This window comes from Diadema antillarum, unplaced genomic scaffold (genome assembly GCF_040938485.1).
Source record: "Diadema antillarum isolate AM-2024a unplaced genomic scaffold, OU_Dant_1.0 scf00000128, whole genome shotgun sequence".
NCBI lineage: Eukaryota > Metazoa > Echinodermata > Echinoidea > Diadematoida > Diadematidae > Diadema > Diadema antillarum.
Genome location: NW_027271017.1, coordinates 4,546,320 through 4,564,807, shown reverse-complemented (window position 1 = coordinate 4,564,807; position 18,488 = coordinate 4,546,320). Strand labels below are relative to the sequence as shown.

Here is an 18,488-nt window from a genome sequence, read left to right as displayed (position 1 = left end):
ACTGGCATACCAGTGCATTAACCACACCTTAAGTTTTTGTGAAAGTTGTTCAATAATGAAAAAGAAAAAAGGAAAAATGAGAACTATAAAATGTTGGTACTTAAGACGACTACAATTACATCAGAAGGTCTCGTTTTCATTACATTCAGAGATAGTTATAGTGTTAGTTCAGTAATAGTTATACAGCAGTTGAGAGCTATCCTGCCAAGCAGCATTCAGGAGATTGATGGCAAGTGGAAAGGGACTTATTACTTACTCTGGGCCTCTCAAATTTAGCGATATCGTTTGATATACCGGCAAACATATTCCAGAATTTCATCTTTTGAATTTTCATCTTTTGCACTACTGCTACCAAAACATACTATTGGAGACATACACTTTGTAGACATACACTTTCATTTCATTGGCAAAACTTTTGCTGCTGTGTACTGACAGTGCAGAAAAAACAGTGTGGCTAATGCACAGGTTAAATCAATTTATCAAAATCATATTTCAGTCATGACAACATAATAAGTATAATATGCACAACGTAAGTTTGAACGCAAAATGCATTCTCAATTGTCATTCATCAGCCTTGATGCGAAACGAAAATAATCTTAAAGCACCAAAACGTAAGTGCATGCCATGCAAAGTCAAAAATAACTGAAAAACGCATTCATCAGTTGCACGTAAAGAATTACTGTCTGTTTCTCGTCTTTCCTCTCTTTTTTTTTTGGGGGGGGGGGTGGGGATTATCAGAGAAATCAAGAAATTTGTACTTATTTGTTAACTTTTGTTATGGTTGTTCTCTTTTCTCACTTTCCAATGACATACTAAAATGTTCCCAGTCAACACTTTGCAGAAAGATTTAAAAATCTGCAATATGAAACTAAAAGTGAAGAGGGTCTGAAAAGAGACTAGATCTTTAATATGTAACAGTTGTCATTGTGAAAGTAGTGTTAAGTTCTATAATATATGACAGTGAGATGTAGATATTGACAGTTTAATAGTTTATGATATGCTACATGGCTGAATACAAAATGAAAGAATCCATTCTCAGTATCTTCCAATAGGTGCATCAATGTAAGTACATGTGTGAGATATACCATAATGAACATACATGTAACTGGCTAATCTCATACAGCTGTTTAGAAATCATTAAAATACATGCAGAAAATCAAAAGAAAATGTTACTGTACTGCAGCTCGATAACAGGAAAACAAAATAGGGATTACCTTGATACACGGCTCAACTATGCGATGCAAAGAAAAGTAGCATGCATGGCGGGTAAAATAAGTGCATTATCGCGATTTAAATATGGGGAAAGTTGTAAAACTGGCGGTTCCTACCATTATTCGCCTCTTGCTTCAAATGAGCTGAGTTGATGATGGAGTGCCGAATCAGGCGGGGAGAAAATCGGTGCATCATTATCGTCAAATTGGCAACGCAGGACAAGAGAAACAGATAAAAAGTACAAAACCCTCCCAATCTGATGTGACGTCAGATACTGTGCAGCCCTAAGGGTTGAATTCCCCGACCGAATTTTTCACCATGCTATAGGCGCCCAAGGGGGAGGGGTGTCTCAATCCCCTTTTCCTTTTTTTACGCCCCTCGGTCGAGAATTTACAGTTTTCTCCAGACAATTCTAACAATCTCTGTTCCTCGGCGACAGATCATCCATTGGGATGTGTGCACCAATGGTATCCACGGCTTGACTGTCGAATCCAATCATCCCCACAAACGCTGTCAAACTTTGAATACCCTTTGCAACACTTGCAAGGACATGAGTCAAATGTTAAACACTATTGCCAAGGCTGATGCTCATGTCCGTGACAAAATCAAACGAACGCTCACAGACAAAAAAGGAAATAGAAGTTGGAACATAAACGGCAGGTTCCTTGCAAAATTCTTCCCAATTTATGTGTAGGCTGGCAATGTCCATGACACACACAAACCCATCACACTGCAGCGACAAATCCAAACATTATTGTCCGTGTGAAATCTTGGCTCCTCACAGCGCAAAAGAGAGACATCAGAACAGCAAAGAGAGAGTAATTCCCACGAAAACAATCTGATGATTTGAAATGACCACCCACAAAACATGTAGGGGATTTCTCTTTTCCGCCATTAGATGTCCACTCTGTTGTTGTTACCTTCGAAGTTCACACTACACCTAACGATGTTGTTGGATCAACTCAAAATTTAATTCTCTGCTTTGCTTCCAATTAAGAGAATAAACCATACAAAAACAAAAGACAATTTAAAAATTCCAATGAATCCAAACAACAAGATAGCACAATGCAATGCCACCATGAAATGTTTTGCTTCTGAATTCCACAAGTGTCGGCCGTCAATAACGCTAATCCCGTCTCAATTTCCTGGTTATTATGACCCCGCTCCGACATATGGCTCGTATTTTTGACACATGTAATGACATCTGGGAGCTGAGATGTAAGTGTCGAGTGTGCATTGTGGTAGGCCGGGCACACAAGGATGCTCGTGTAACGTAAAGAGAGCCAGCGAAAAGTTAATGGTACTCTCACTTTCAGATCTACATGCACATTTGAGCAAGTCCGCTCGCTCTCTCTCTCTCTCTCTCTTTCTCTCTTTCTATCTTCTTCCTCTGATATCTCTTTTCCTCTTTTACTCCTTTATGTCCCTGACCAATTCTTTTCTTCTTTCTATCTCTCCATCTGTCCAGTCTTCATTCAATTTCGTTCTCTCACTCTATCACTCCGTCATATTTCTGTCTTGTCATCTCGACTACTGACCGACTGCCCGCCACAGAGTCACCGAGAGTTGTTGAAAAGAGATGTTCGTAACTTCTTCCCACAAGAACAATATCCTACATCTATTGTACAATAAAGGAAAGAGATGGACTTGTTGGTGACACCATGCGTTGTTCAACCAAGCGCTTACTTATTCCGATGACGCAGGAATAGAATTGACAAAATATTTCAGGATTCATCTGATTACTCAGAATTGAAGGATATTTGATGTTTTGGTGGCAGGCAGTTGCAAATTTTCTGTATCTTTTCCTCAATCTCTCCCAAAGTCCTTTTCATATTCCTATCTTGCTTTTGTTTTGTTTTGTTTGTTTGTTTGGTTTTTTTGGGGGGGCATTTCTTTTTTATTCTAATCAAGTTAAGTTTCAAAACTCCATGTTTGGCTAATCTCAAATCTTTATTCACTGCTATAGGATGTATTGTATATATGAGATGGCTGTCATATCTTTCACGGCAGCTCAACTTCTTTTCTCTATGTTCAGTCCCAACACTGGCCCTAATCATTAACATTTTCCAACTATCTGTCATCTTTTGCTTACATGGAAAAAAAAAATGACATGGCCACTTTCACTGTTTTCCTTGAACAACAGCCGGAAATCATGTCTGCACGACTCAAAGATGCATCTTCGCAACTGCTTCTGCGGCGGACTCTGAACTTCCGCGTCTTTCCGAACTGGTGAAATCCATCCGTCTCTCTCCACTCGTCTTTCCCATCTCTCGCTATCGATCGACTCGAGTTTCCATCTCTCTTTTCCTTCTTTCTCTCCTTCCTTTGCTCTTTTCTTCTCTCTGTAATCTCTCGCAGTCAACCACCCCCCCCCCCCCATGCCATTCCCCCACCCCACTGTGGCACGTTGCTGCTGCGTGAATGTATGTACATGTACCTGCATGTGCAGGCAAAGCGACCCGGAGTGGAATACGCCTGCTCCTTTCGTTCATTAAGACAACACGCCACAATGCATTTGATACAAAATGCCCATATCAAATGCCACCTCCCAGAAAACAGTCACGGGCAGTGGCCACGCGGTAGACAGTGTGATTGGCACTTGTCACAAGGCCTGGTAGAATACAGCACATTAAAAACAATGTCTTTCAGGCAAGTATCTGCTAGTTATAGTCTTCTTTCTTAGCCACTGCCTTAAATTCAGCAGAAATTCAGGATAGCTGTATTAACCTCTACCCCCCTCCCCTCCCCCATCTTTATCAGCATGATTAATAGCACACATGTTGCCAGCAAACCTCAAAACTCGCCACCACCACAACATCACAACTTTGCATACTACGTCTAGCACGCATATCAAACAGACAGACAAATAGACAGGCACACACACAAACAAACAGAAAGACACACAAACACACACACACACACACACACACGACAAAATCATACAATGATACGCTCTCTTCAAATTAAAAAATTAAACATCATTTGACAATTTGGAGTCAAATCTAAAATGCACTCTTTTTGATAAGATATTCATAACTATTTGGTCCCAAGCACTGCTCTTCCAATGATTAGATTGGTATGATTTCTAAATTTAAGAAATATGAATTATTCATGTCATTACACAATCATACTTTGTGCTCTCTTAAAAAAAGTATATGATCATCACTATCATCGATGTCATTATCATCATTATTTTCAGTATCATTTTCATCATAAACTATTATAATTTGTGCTATCATTATCACTGTCATTGTAATAGCTACCATGATCATTAATTTGTTCATTACAATCATCATTACTACGATTCTCATCCTTATCATTGGCATTATCAGTATTACCAAATAATCATCATTATCATTATTATGTCAATATCATCAATTCATTGCTACATTGTATTATTAACTCTTTGGGCTTTCTGTAACCCACACAAACTCAAACCTCTGTGACTAGATGTGCCTTTGGTAAGGGGAAGGGGGGGGGGGGAGGAAACAGCCTGCAAATTCAGAGAAGTGTAATCAATACAAATTGGCCACACACTTCTTGCTGGCAGCTGAGCGGCTGGCAGTCAAACATGGCATCATTATGCCCTCATACATGTATGCATCTCAACACCAGGTGGCGCTCTAACCATTTCTCACACAAACAACATCAGCAATCTCCACTGCTCACTATTATCTCTGTGACAGGTTGATTGGAAAAACACTCAAGTTTTCAAAACAAATTGTGTGTATGGGGGGGGGGGAGAGTTGTAAATTACAAATTCCATTTTACAGTTATATGTGAGAAGAATTGATTGACATATATTCTATAATTTCTCCACACATTAACAAATCCATGTAAACATAGTGAATGCAAAGAGTAACACAAATGGGAAATATAGCTGGATTACAGTTTTGTCTCTTTCTTGCTGTTCTGGCATAGTAATGTTTTAATCCAACATATGGATCAAAATTGCACATGTCTGGCCTAAATAATACCTTTATACTTGATGATGGAAATATGAAGATTTATGCTGGCAGTATTGTTAAATTTTTGTCAGAAAGCGAGACAGCTTAGAGCTGAAAAATATGGGAACAGTTGTGTGATCGACAAACAGGTTTTTGTGCCTATAATCCAAACACTAAATATAAATGGATATGTCTGGTAGCTTTTTTTTCAAGGGGGGGGGGGGGGGGACAGAAGTGAAACCAACCACAACTTACCACTAGCTGAAACAGCGATGCTGCTTTCTTCGTACAACAGCATTTTACCACATTTTGTTTCTAAACAAGGACTAAAGGACTAGAGACAAAATCTCAGAAAAATGTGTCATGAAAGAACGATAGGCATTTTCTGTTCGTTAAAAATAAAAACACTCAAAGAAGCACATTCATCATTCTGTAAATAGAAGACATCTCTCAGCTTATCTTTCTCAAACCTTCACTCTCTCTCTCTCTCTCTTCTCTATACTTCATCCCTCTATTATAAAACCTTATTTCTGTTTCTCTTCTCACTCTGTCTTTCCATCTGTCAATCCATTTCTCTTCCTCCGCTTTCTTTGTCATCCATATGCTCTCGTCTGCTCGTACTGCTTCATTCTCTCGATTTCCCAAACGGTCAGTCATTGGATACATGCGACCCTTGTGCTGCGATAGCGCCCTTCTGGCTCTGCCCTCAGAAGACGCTGAAGCACCAGCTAAAGATACACGAATCAATCTTCCCAAAGAAATCACCTACCCCATCCTTCCAATATAACCCCATCTCATCCCCCCCCCCACCCCCAAAAAAGGAAGAAGAAAGTGAAGTGTTCACCAATGTTTTTCTCGATATACTTAAAGATCACGGGTGTGCTGGATTAGAAAGTACAATGAAAACAAATTATCACATATCACAGGAATTTCTATGACATATCACTGGAATTTCCTTCACTGTTGTCATGGCAACATCTTCAAGTAAATACTTACAAAGGTCTTCATTTGTGGACTTCATTTGGACGATGGTTGGTGGTGTTGGGTTGATTGGAACTGGACAGGAGACGCAAACACAAGACAAACAGCAGGTTGAAAATGAATGGTGTTGATCATCTTTTCAGTGGATTTTAAAGCGGTTACACACGGTCAAAAATTCGTCATTTGAATGATGATTCCAGTGAAAAATAATTCTAATGACGAATTTTTAGCACGTGTGGAAGCAAATTATAATCACGAATTCAAATTCTAGTCCGGAGGTGAATTCCAGTGAAGTTTCATTCAAATTACGGTGCGAAATTTGGGTGTGTAATGCTTGACCTCCAAAACATCTTTTGAGGGGCGAAGCTTACGTGACCTTTCAAGCACTTCCGTAGATAATACGCGTGCCGCATGCATGCACTCGATCGTACGTTTTGATTGACAAGTCACCAAGGATTACGTAGCGCCTTAGCTCGAGAATTCGAATTCTAATCACAGTTTTCGAGTGAGCGTGTGTAAGGTCCGATAATTCTAGAGACGAATTGCAATCATCATTACAATGATGATTCAAGTTACGAATTTTCTCTCGTGTGTAACCGATCAAAGTCTCTCTTTTCAAAGCACATGTATCAATTACAGCCAGACAATTTAGATTTTCGTGCAACTTCACAACATTATTTCTTAGGGAAACAAACAAATGTTTGTGGGTTTTTTCTTAATGCACATATTCTTAAACATATTTTTATTTCAACCATTTTAAAGAAACATACATTGTATTCAAAAGACATACCATTCTTACGCTAAGGTCATAACAATCAACAAATAATAATATAAATGATAACATAACCAACAACAGTATTTTCAAGAATAAGACTGAAAGCAAGAGATAAAAATATTTCATAGCAATGATAATAATGATGATAAGTCGAGAAATAATATCATTCCTGTAAGGAGATTACAGACTTTAACATTCCATAACTTCTTTTTGTCAGGTCCAACTTCAATGAATCTTCTACCATTTTTCTACCATTTTACTTTTCGACAGATTGAAATTAAGTACATGAATGTAGAAAATGAGATGAGGTAGCCATGTGTGAAGTGTGCATGCATGTGTGTATGCGTGTGTGTGTGTGAGTGTGTGTGTTGTGTTGTGCATGGGGGAGGTGGTATACGTGTACTTGTCTACATTTATTATGCTGTATAATTTGTACATAATTATGTTATATTCCATGTAAATATGTTACACCTTGCCATATACTGTAGAGTATTGTGTAAAGGGGCCCCGACCACAAGCTGTGCTTCACTGGGGTCCCAAACCTATCATTCTGAAATTTTGCAGTTATGTCTTGTACTTTTATTATGTTTGATTTTGTTACATTTGGTTTGAATAAACTGAACTGAACTGAACTGATCTATGACATTTACTCTCATTTCCTGTGGCCATTTGACCATTGAACTCACTTGTGACACCTCGCGGCTTCTTGCTTTTCTTCTTGGAGCACTCCCTCGTGATCTGCTCCAGGCAGAGACCAGTCCTGTGGACGGTGAACTCGCAGTCTGAAAAAAAAAAAAAAAAAATGATGTGCAGTCATCGCAAAATACAGTACATTCCTGTACCAAAACAAACATGATTAGAACTGAACTCTCCTTACAGTGAAATAAAATTTCACATCCAAGACTCATTATCTGTATTATCTTTACACTCGATTGATTGGCTTTAATGAAATTTCAACATGACGAAAGAAAGGAATCTGCTGGTCCATGGGACTTCATCACAGTAGAAATCCCCTGAACAGGGGAAACTTCACCACTGCATCCACATACATGTTGTCTTATGGGGATATTTTCCCTTTAACTAAAGTTCAGTAACCTTAGAGCTTTACCTTTGTCAAATCTGCCAACATTTTCGCTTTGCAATTGATCTTAATTCTGAAAACAGTCAATCTTAATTTCATTAACATTCTCATTTTTATCCAAGTGATTTGGCAAAACAACATATGCTGACTTTACATTGTACATTGTTTTGCCAATTCCCATTGCAGATGTGTGGTGCTTGTTTAATGACATGTTTTTTTTTTTGCCAAACTACAGCACAGCTGCATGTACAATGTACAATGTAAGCACATAACAACATACACTGTTTTGCCCCAATTACGCAAAATATACCGGGCAGAGTAAGCTGGCAAAACCATGTATCTCCATAAAATCTTTAATACATCAAAAAACAACCACCATGTACAAAATGTATCATTACATAACTTGACCGTAGATGGAGGAAGAATGTTCTCTACAACTTGGAAAAATCGTCATCTTTGAAAATGATTCAATTAACAGGACAGGAACTGGCGGAGGGGGAAATCTAACACTTCATAACTGTAAAATAAAAAATCTTGGATGTCCCAGAAGGCGACGAAAACAGACATGACACGTTACTGTATACGCCAAATATTTTGCGAGGGTTTTATTTTCGCAAGTCAGGTGCTATTCGCGAAATTAAAGACACGCGAAAATATTGACTCTGATCCCGATGTGAATGTGACGTACGCATGTACACTTCTCCATGCAGTACAGGACTCCACAATCGCGAATTTAACCACTCGCAAAATTGTCGGAATTCCCGATTCTCGAAAATTTAGACTCGCGAAATACATGGCGTATACGGTATTTTGCAGCCGCAGGGCGAGGAGGAACCATTACTCACTGGTACACTGGTATCCCTGGTAACCAATGCCCCAGAGAGGACCATTGCACTGCTGACAGAACGTGGTGTTCAAGCACTGGATCTCCACAAATTGATGGCCCTTCATGTTGTGCTGCACGGTACCACAGAGGGGGAAAAATAAAAAATAAGATGAGATGTTAAAAGTGTACCAATACCATGAGTATTATGTTTGCTATATTTGCAGAATATACTTGAGTCATGCCCTCTGCAAAATATAAGAATCTTTTGTCACTTCGATTTTTACTCAGTGGGGTTTAAATGTAAATTTTAGAGAGCATACACAAACAAAAAAAACTTGAAATAAATAGTCGATCACCTGATTCTTTCAATCGAACGATCACACTATCAATATCTTTTACCAACAACAACGATATACACACATGTGCATACGTGCGTGTACATCGATCGTTACCTCGCTAACTGATCGACATGGAATCTCAGTATTATTCATAAAACGTATGCGTATGGCTAGAATGTGCACAGATCAGTACCGGCGCTTACGGAGCTGAACTTGAACGCGCAGAGCACAAGTGCCAAATTGTTACAGAGATATGACCTGATCTATCGAAACTTGTATGTACTTTCAGGGGCTATCACAGGTGAATTGTGGCTGTTTCATGTGTATTCCAGCTGAACATAAATATACCACAGACAGGTCAGAACATGGAGCTGATTTTTATTCACATTAATGATTCTTGTTTCACGCTGTTTTTCATTGCAACAGATTTAACAAACTGCCCTCAGTCATTGTGGATAAAACGTGATTTATGGTTATTTGAAACACTGATTCATGGCTACTAAAGCACATTCATTTCACTCATCTTCCTTCAGCCAGTTTAAAGGGGATGGCTCGTAACTGATCAGTGGGAATCAGTGGGAATGCTGGGGGATGATTGCTCCAATCCTTGTGGGATTCATTTAAGAGTACATTATATATCTATTGTGTGAAAATTATTTGCTTCAGAATGGTCTCATATTCAAGTAATGTGCAGTTTAATGTTTCCAGGATAGCATGCCTGTACAGTGACGGGGCAATTACATCATACGCAAAGACACCCCGAAAGGCTGAGCCGAATATACCAATTCTTTCTTCATGTCTTTCTCACAAACTTTCACGAGAATTTGCCGCGTGTCGCGAAGACGAACCTTTTTGCTCGGCCTGTTGAACTTGGAGAGCATGTTCCTCCGGTCCTTGTTCATGAAGCTGGGTGCTCTCTCTAAGGCACTGTTTTGAACTTTGACCCCAACCTGCTTCATGAAGGTCGTGATGGCGGCGGCGAGGGCCTGGTTCTTTGGTTCCTTCTCCGCCTCAAGCCTGGGTTCGGATCGGTAGAAAAAAACAGGGGGCAAGATTTAAATGGGGCTAAAAGGTGAAACACAGTGGCTTGTCAAACCTGTTTAATAAAAAGGACAAGCTTTTGATCTAACAATCATTTCTCATAGACACCTGCCCAAGTATACTCAGGATAAAAAACTTCAACGAGTTAAACTCTTCCCCAATGTGCAATTCCAACATTTGGTCTTTCTGACCATCACGAACAAAGTAAAATCAGATGACTTCAAACATACAAAATGGCAGAGATTTTATCAAAACTGGAGATCTTTAAAACATACTCATTTTTTTCTTCCGCCCTATGGGCCCTGCCCCAGGCCCCCCCCCCCTTCCTACTAGGACCCCCTGAACCATTTGTACAGTGTAAATCTGCTGTGAACAAGGATGATTGCTGTTGTGACATGGCAAAATCCGACAATCAATTCTAACAGGAGAAGAACAGATGATCAGTTTGGCAAAAACACACAACGATTAGTGGACGCAATACCATCACAATTGCTCACTACAGCCCTTGACTGTGGTAAGCCAATAAAATTTAATAGTCGTCAGCAGGTTTAGATTCAGATCAGGTTATTTCTTTTTTTGAAAAGGCCTTCAATCTTTCAACTGCATCCGATTGGCTACTGGGTCGATTCAAACAAACGCGGAAACGCTCCCTTATCGTGAGCTTACGTTGTCAGCCGCTCCAGGTGGGGCAGCAGCGTCGACTCGACGATCTTCAGCTCGCGGGCGCGGTCCATGTCGTCATTGGTCAGCAGCTGGTCGCCGAAGATCGAGCCAAGCCCCAGCGCCCTCTGTCGGCGAAATTCGGTCAGGAAATCCTCCACCTCCTCCTTGGCGTCCATGCGAGCGGGATGGAAGACATAGCGCATTGCCTCCTCGTTGTTGATCTGACTGTTGATGGTGCGTTCTGGGGGCAGAGAAAACCGAAACGCAATACAGGCGACTCTCATTTGAACAAAGCCCACGAGACCAGACCAGCAGTTTTCTTTCGTATGCCGAAATTTCGTTATGGCCGACAAAGTTAGACATACAACGTATAAAGATACACACAGATAATGATTGTGGGACCTGAACCTTTGTTCTGTTAACAACAATTATTTTGTTACAACTGTTTTAGCCTTCTGTCACAGCCTTTTCGTCATCTAGTACCACTTCTTCATTCCCTGAATGCTTACTCCTCATGCATTTGAGCTCTAAGTGGTATTAATAAGTCTTTCTTTATTCTGGATTCAGGATTATGAAAAACTTCTGATAATTGTTAAATCTATAAGAGATCAATAAGTTATTTTGATTGCTTTTTTGCAACCCGGCAACTTAGGGAAGCGCACCAGGGAAAGCGTGACATCTTGTATGCCTCGTATTTTGCTTGTTTTGTTTATCTGTTATCATTACCTCTGCCAAGGGAGGAGATTATGTTTTCGTTACCGTTGGCTTGTTTGTTTGTCCGTGTGCAAAATTACTCAAAAAGTAGTGAACGGATTGGGATGAAACTTGCAGGAAAGGTTGAGAATGACACAAGTACCAAACGATTAACTTTTGGTAGTGATCTGAGAATTTTTGGGGAATTTATGAAGAATTTTTGACATTTTGGCAGGTAGGGTCAATGAACTTGGGAGTTCAGGCTGCGTGCATTTGAGGTTTGCCTGCGCGCATTTGAAGTTTGCCTGCGCGCACTAAAGTGCGTGCTCTAGTTTCTGCTGGGGTGAGCGCGCCGTGCAGCTGAGTGTTTATGACGTAACAAAGGCTTCTATATTGGGAAATCTGGCAACTTTCAGCACACAATGCTATAAGTACGTATGGGTGGAAATCTCTACGGAAGAACAAGATCAGTGGTGAAAATGATTTGCATGCTTGGCGGAGGTCTGCGCTCTCAGAGTGCTTTTCTAGTTTGTATTGTCTTGCAAATGCTGAAAAAAAAGGTAATAAATAATAATATCAGAGATCCCTAAATTGGCAACATAACAAAAATATGAGATTAGTGTTGGTCTCAAAAAAGGCAATTTCTTTTCTAATCTCTTGCAGATTTAATTAATGCAGTTCAATAGAATCTCTTTTTGAAAATGGGATATCAAAGTAAAATTCAGTGTTGCCAATTTGATACGAGGACATGATAACAACTTCTGCAACAATATCACTCCAGGGCTCAATGGGTTAATACAGCAGACTTCAAATATGTAGTGATTGCGACTTGATAAACTACGAAGCACTATGTGTATGTTAAGTTGTTTCTTACCCACACTAGCCACAACATTGTCCGATACTTGAATACGAAGTGGCTGTAATAGAGAGAGAGAAAAAAAGTGAAATGGTGGTAATATGGTGTTGATTTGGTGGCAATATTGTGGTAAAAATTTGGTAACTGCATGTCAGAAGATGTATAGAACCAACCAAATGCAAGAGAGTAAACACAAGCATACTGTATATCAGAATTACATTAGCATATTGCAGTCCAGGGCTGCCTAAATTTACAGTTCAAAGTCAGTGGGATCCAAAGACCAAACAAGTACATACATACACTTGTGGACTCTGCAGCTTGGACAGTGCAACACTCTTCTGGTAAATAACTTACACCTGGCATATTTCCACCAATGACAACTAGTAGTATGCCTTACTTGTTATCCAAAATACAAATTCTTTGCACAGACATTTCTTTTATTTTTTTAAAATCATGTTTTGCTGATTTTTGGGCCATACAAATAAAAAGTACATTACAATCTAACTCCACTAATTGGTTATGTTCATATGCAGTAAAAACAAATGCATCACTTTATTGCCAAACAACTTTATCTCTAGTAAAACAAGAGACCCGCGGGTCTAGCGCTCACCTGAGTATCGCAAGTTCACCTTTCACGCAGTCACTAATCTAAATTAAAATTTGACCAGGCATTCTCAAGTAGAAGATGAAAATGTACAATAAGGGCCCAATTTTTTTAAGATTCCTTAATTTGGGGGGATTGGGGCCCCCTGGGGCCCTCTGGGTGGGGCATGGTGCCCATTTTGATAAATTGAGATCCTGACCCCCTAGGGATGCTACCTGCCAAGTTTGACAAAAATCCATCATGAGGTTTTCAGGAAGAAGATGAAAATGTACAATTCAGGCCCCCATTTGGACCCTTCCAACCACCCCCCCCCCCTACCCAAGAGGGGCACCCCTGGATCTCCTATGAACAAACTTGAAACTACAGTCATTAATGTACTCACTCATGATATTATCTCAGCTCTATAACTTCTGATTCTAGAGATTTATAAAGATTCCTTCATTTGGGGGGTTTGGGACCCCTGGGGGCCCCCTGGGTTGGGCATGGTGCCCATTTTAACAAATTGAGATCCTAACCCCCTAGGGATGCTACCTGCCAAGTTTGGTGAAAATGGGTCATGGGGTTTTCAAGAAGAAGATAAAAATGTACAATTTAGGCCCCATTAGGACCCCTCCTCACCCCCTCCCCTGGGTCCCAAGGGGGGCACCCCTGATTCTGCCATGAACAAACTTGAAACTACAGTCATCAATGTACTAACTCATAGTATTAACTTAGCTCTATCACTTCTGGTTCTAGAGAAGAAGATTTTTGCGGATTCCTTAATTTTGGGGGGTTTGGGCCCCCTGGGGGCCCCCTAGGAGGGGCATGGTGCCCATTTTAACAAATTGAGTTCCTAACCCCCTAGGGATGCTACCTGCCAAGTTTGGTGAAAATGGGTCATGGGGTTCTCAAGAAGAAGATGAAAATGTACAATTTAGGCCCCATTAGAACCCTTCCCCACCCCCCTCCCCTGGGTCCCAAGGGGGGCACCCCTGATTCTGCCATGAACAAACTTGAAACTACAGTCATCAATGTACTAACTCATAGTATTAACTTAGCTCTATCACTTCTGGTTCTAGAGAAGAAGATTTTTACAGATTCCTTAATTTTGGGGGGTTTGGGCCCCCCTGGGGGCCCCCTGGGTGGGGCATGGTGCCCATTTTAACAAATTGAGTTCCTAACCCCCTAGGGATGCTACCTGCCAAGTTTGATGAAAATCGGTCTTGGGGTTTTCAAGAAGAAGATGAAAATGTAAAAAGTTTACGCACGACGCACGACGGACGACGGACGACGCACGACGCACGACGCACGACGCACGACGCACGACGGACGAAGGGCGATCGCAATAGCTCACTTGAGCCTTTGGCTCAGGTGAGCTAAAAATTGGTTCAGCAAAATATATGCAACAGACAACAATATCGCCATGGATACAAGCAAAAGAGATTCACGGCTCCCTGGAAACCACCACTCACCCCTTGGCTTCCCATGAACGTGGAGAAAATGTCGTAAGCCCATTTCTTCATCTCCTTCAGGTTACCGCTGGCGTAGGAATCCGTTACTAGGTAGAAGAACTGCCGGGGCAAGGGGAATGGGCGGGAGATAAGGTTTAGCAGAAAACAGATACTAGTCATACCAATAATGAATGATGTACATGTAGCAGTCTTACCATGTGATAGAGGCACACACAAAGGGTTCAATGGGAAAAGCAGGGATGTCGGCCTCAAAAACAGCATAATAGTGTTCTAACGGTTGAAAGGCGTGTTGTAACGGTTGAAAGGCGTGTTCTACTAGAAAGGCGTGTTGTAACGGTTGAAAGGCGTGTTCTAACGGTTGAAAGGCATGTTTCTGGTGAGGGAAAAAAAGGTCTTTTCCTCTTCTGTAACTACGTGTTTTATAGGTAACGCGTCCGTAAGTTTGACGCGATCAGCACTGTGATAGTACAATTTTTGGGAAAACAATATTTTCATTTCAAGATGAAAAAAAAAAAAACTGCACAAAAGTTACAGTTGGCAACGCTGCAGAGTATTTGACAAGTTTGACTTGAGCTTGAATCCACAAGGTAACAGGGACCTCACATAATAAGATAAAATAACACAAAAGATGGGACCTCACCAAACTTGAAGGGTCATTATTTGAGATCAGGTAATGGAGAAAGACGGCCATGTGGGCCGGTTTTTTCTCCAGCTGCTCCAGCTCGTTGAACGGCCCGTGCTCGTCAAACTGTAAATCAGAACCAAAAAAATATATACAGTCACCGCCTGGAAGTGAGACTAGAATATGTGCATTATTCAAGTAAGGAATGTGTCCATTGTGTAGTGTGCAATTCAAGAATGTGATAAATTCATTCGTTTACAGGGTACTCATTTTTTGTACATGGTACACTTTGTACGTTGTATTTTGATATCTGAACACAATGAAATGAAGGCTAACTGTAATTGACTTACTATAATTTAAACTTGAGATACTACATATATATTTCATATTTTGATATGCGTTATACAGCATTACAATGTTCCTAGTATAATATAAACTAAGAACAAAAACAATTCAACTTTTCAGTCTTCAAGAGCATCACAAACAATACAGTCATCGCGATCAATATCAATGCATTAGTCTCCAATCATACTGTTGCCTGGCTCAGAAAAACATCATGCACAAACTGTTGTCTGACCATTCTTCTGAAATTTACCTCTTAACTTTGTTCTACTACAAAAAATTGAAATTCATATCTTTCTTATCTGGTATCCTGCATCATAAGAGTAACAATGTGGGGGGGGGGGGGGGGAGAGGCAGCAATACATGTTTACATCAAAATATGCCCAATGTGCAAATGTAGGTATTGAAGCATGGAAAAAAAATGACAACATTTAAAATCTGTACAGCTATTGTCATATTTTTCTTTCTTCTTTATCTTTTTCATCTTTTTCTCTTTTTTTATGGGGGGGGGGGGTGCTATACAATTTGATACAGAAGCAACATGTGAACCTACAAAAAGCAGATATAATACATGATGCTGGCTCCAGCAATGTTGATGATTCTGGTTTCTGTTTTTGTTTTTTTCAGGGGGATGTCAGGTGTCTTGATAACAAAGCAACCGGTGAACCTACAAATGCACACATATTCCCGATGGTGGTATTGAACAATGTCATTGATGGGCATCTTGAAGATTTCTCACCCTACATACAGGGCTGCCAAACTCAACATATCAAATTTAAGGAGGTTCCATTGGACAGTTGGGGAGGTACTGGTGTGTAATACATAGCATCTCTATGGGCAAAAATGTGCAAACCAAATCAGGGACAGTTTTAGATCCTTATTGTCACAATGTACAAAAATAATTCTTGATTTGTTCATTTGTTTGTTTGTTTGTGTGGTTTTTTTTTCTTTTCTCAGGGAGCATCCTGAAGTATCAGGTACGCTTGACAGCTCTATGATAATTTTTCTAAAATGCTGCATGGTATTTCTTGATATGTCAATTCTTTATGAATGACGGTCTGATTTTTAAATGACACGCAGCACAAATACCCAACACAGCAAGCGAAATAATTACGTTGTAGGCCTACGCATCTCGAGGAGTACCGGCAGCCTCACCCCGGTCACTAATCACCCAAGAGTGAATCTTTACGGAAAGTGCTCGCACATCACATTCACATAGGGAGTTTTTGCAGGGCAACGCAGCGAGCTGTGCGACACAGGTAGCAACCCACCCTGACGGTACCAAACTCTTCGGACAATTGTGCCTTACTGGAAGCGTTTTTCCAAATGCACAATGCTGGAACTCAAGCAGAGCCTTAAATTTTTCAAGTGCGCACGAGTGCATGATGTCACATTCCTGTCCATGCTTCTTCTATGAAGCTATTGTTCTTTGGCCGACTACTGTAAAACGAGGAATGTTTGCGTGCATTTTGATTTTGCAAATTTTGCAAGTGAAAAGAATCGCAAAATTAAAATGCCCACAAAAGTTCTTGTCTACACTATATGCATTGAACCCCAGTGGCATTTCGCGAAGATTTCTTTCACAAAAAAGGCTGTCGGCTCAAAATTCGTGAAAATTTCATGCCGCAAATATATCGTGTTTCACAATGCCACTGAAGATTCGCAGGGAATGCAGGGTGTCAAACTCGTAACCATACCAATTGCCAAAATTTGCAGAATCTAACGTTGCCACTGCAAAAGCTCCAAATTGTCTGTGATGGCCATTGAGGTACAGTATCTTGAGGTCGTCATGTCTTTTTCTCAGCTCGCAAGACAAAATGCCTTTTAAACAAGCACGACGTAACAGCATCTTACACGAAGATGCTGCAATCTACACTCATGAAGGTGTCTTTAAAATCAAACCCACATGCACAAAATAAACATCCATTGCTTCTGTGCACAAAGACTATCTGAACTCAGTTGGCTTACAAGACAAAATTTGGATACATTTCCGCCTTCAAAATCTGAATTGCCCACGGAGCAAATTTTAAACAACTACTGTATGTATCTGAGCTCCAAATCATGGTTTTCAGATGTTCATTCATGCACAACGTCAAAAACCTCGCCATGCTCAACAAAAACAAAATCACCATAGATGGGCAATTACCTGATATTGGCTGCGGCTGTAAAACTTGTTTCGGCACCATTTGAGAAATAATAAAAGACCCACAGATTTTTATCCTACAATACTGTACAACCACAACCAGTGCAGGATGATATTCTCACAGAAAGTCCCTTTGATATGTTTCACTTCCTGTGAATTGCATGAAGCATGCTGAAGTGAAATAAAGTTTTCCTATTTCCTTTTTCAATGCTTAAATGTAACTGAAGCTGAAAGTACATCTTCATAGTCGCTATTCCCTCTCACTAAACAGATTATTACCAATCCTTAAAGTAGGCCTGCGTACAGTATACGTCAACAAATAAATTTCTACTTTATGTACTGTGATTCTCACCATGTACAGGCAGATGAAACATATATGTACATATTTCAGATAGCTATATATTGCATGAAATACAAGTTTTTAGGATAAATATACTTGAAATATGAGGGGAAGGTTTTTTTTTTCAGTGTGGAGGCTACAAGAGACAGTGCAAGTGAAGAGTACTGAGAAAAAAAAATATAATGTATATTTGCACATATAAATTAGATAAATATATGATATGGGCCGTGATGCGAGAAAAGGGCCCTTAGGCCATAAAATACCAAAATTGAGTTTTTACCACCATATTGTAGAATGAACTCTGATGTATTTAGATATGCAAACTGTTTTCTGAAATTCCACTCCTAAATGCCTCAATTATTGCATTTAAAAAAGCATGTTTTGCCCAAATAATGCTACTTTTTTGATGCGCCTATATGCATTCGCGCGCAGCTACACATGTAGCTAGTTGATCCTTGTTTGCCCGTATTGCTTTGTCAACTTCCGCGCCATTTTATGGCGTTTGTGCGCGGCAGGGCTAAGGGCCCTTTTCTCGCGTCACAGCTCATATATAACTCTGGATCCAGCTTTTGG

At 40.1% G+C, this 18,488-nt stretch overlaps 1 protein-coding gene across 1 annotated transcript in view; it reads right to left on the bottom strand.

Moving 5' to 3' along the window:
• The window catches only part of LOC139720496 (rho guanine nucleotide exchange factor 11-like), a 219,763-nt gene that overhangs the window by 29,292 nt on the left and 171,983 nt on the right, over positions 1–18,488 (bottom strand). Inside the window, exons 16-24 of the mRNA XM_071631850.1 lie at positions 15,109–15,216; positions 14,469–14,567; positions 12,432–12,474; positions 10,868–11,105; positions 10,009–10,177; positions 8,842–8,953; positions 7,602–7,697; positions 6,156–6,215; positions 1,329–1,355 (exon numbers count right to left, since the gene is read on the bottom strand). Of these exons, the coding sequence (XP_071487951.1) occupies positions 1,329–1,355; positions 6,156–6,215; positions 7,602–7,697; positions 8,842–8,953; positions 10,009–10,177; positions 10,868–11,105; positions 12,432–12,474; positions 14,469–14,567; positions 15,109–15,216 (952 nt within the window). The remainder of the gene's footprint in view (positions 1–1,328; positions 1,356–6,155; positions 6,216–7,601; positions 7,698–8,841; positions 8,954–10,008; positions 10,178–10,867; positions 11,106–12,431; positions 12,475–14,468; positions 14,568–15,108; positions 15,217–18,488) is intronic.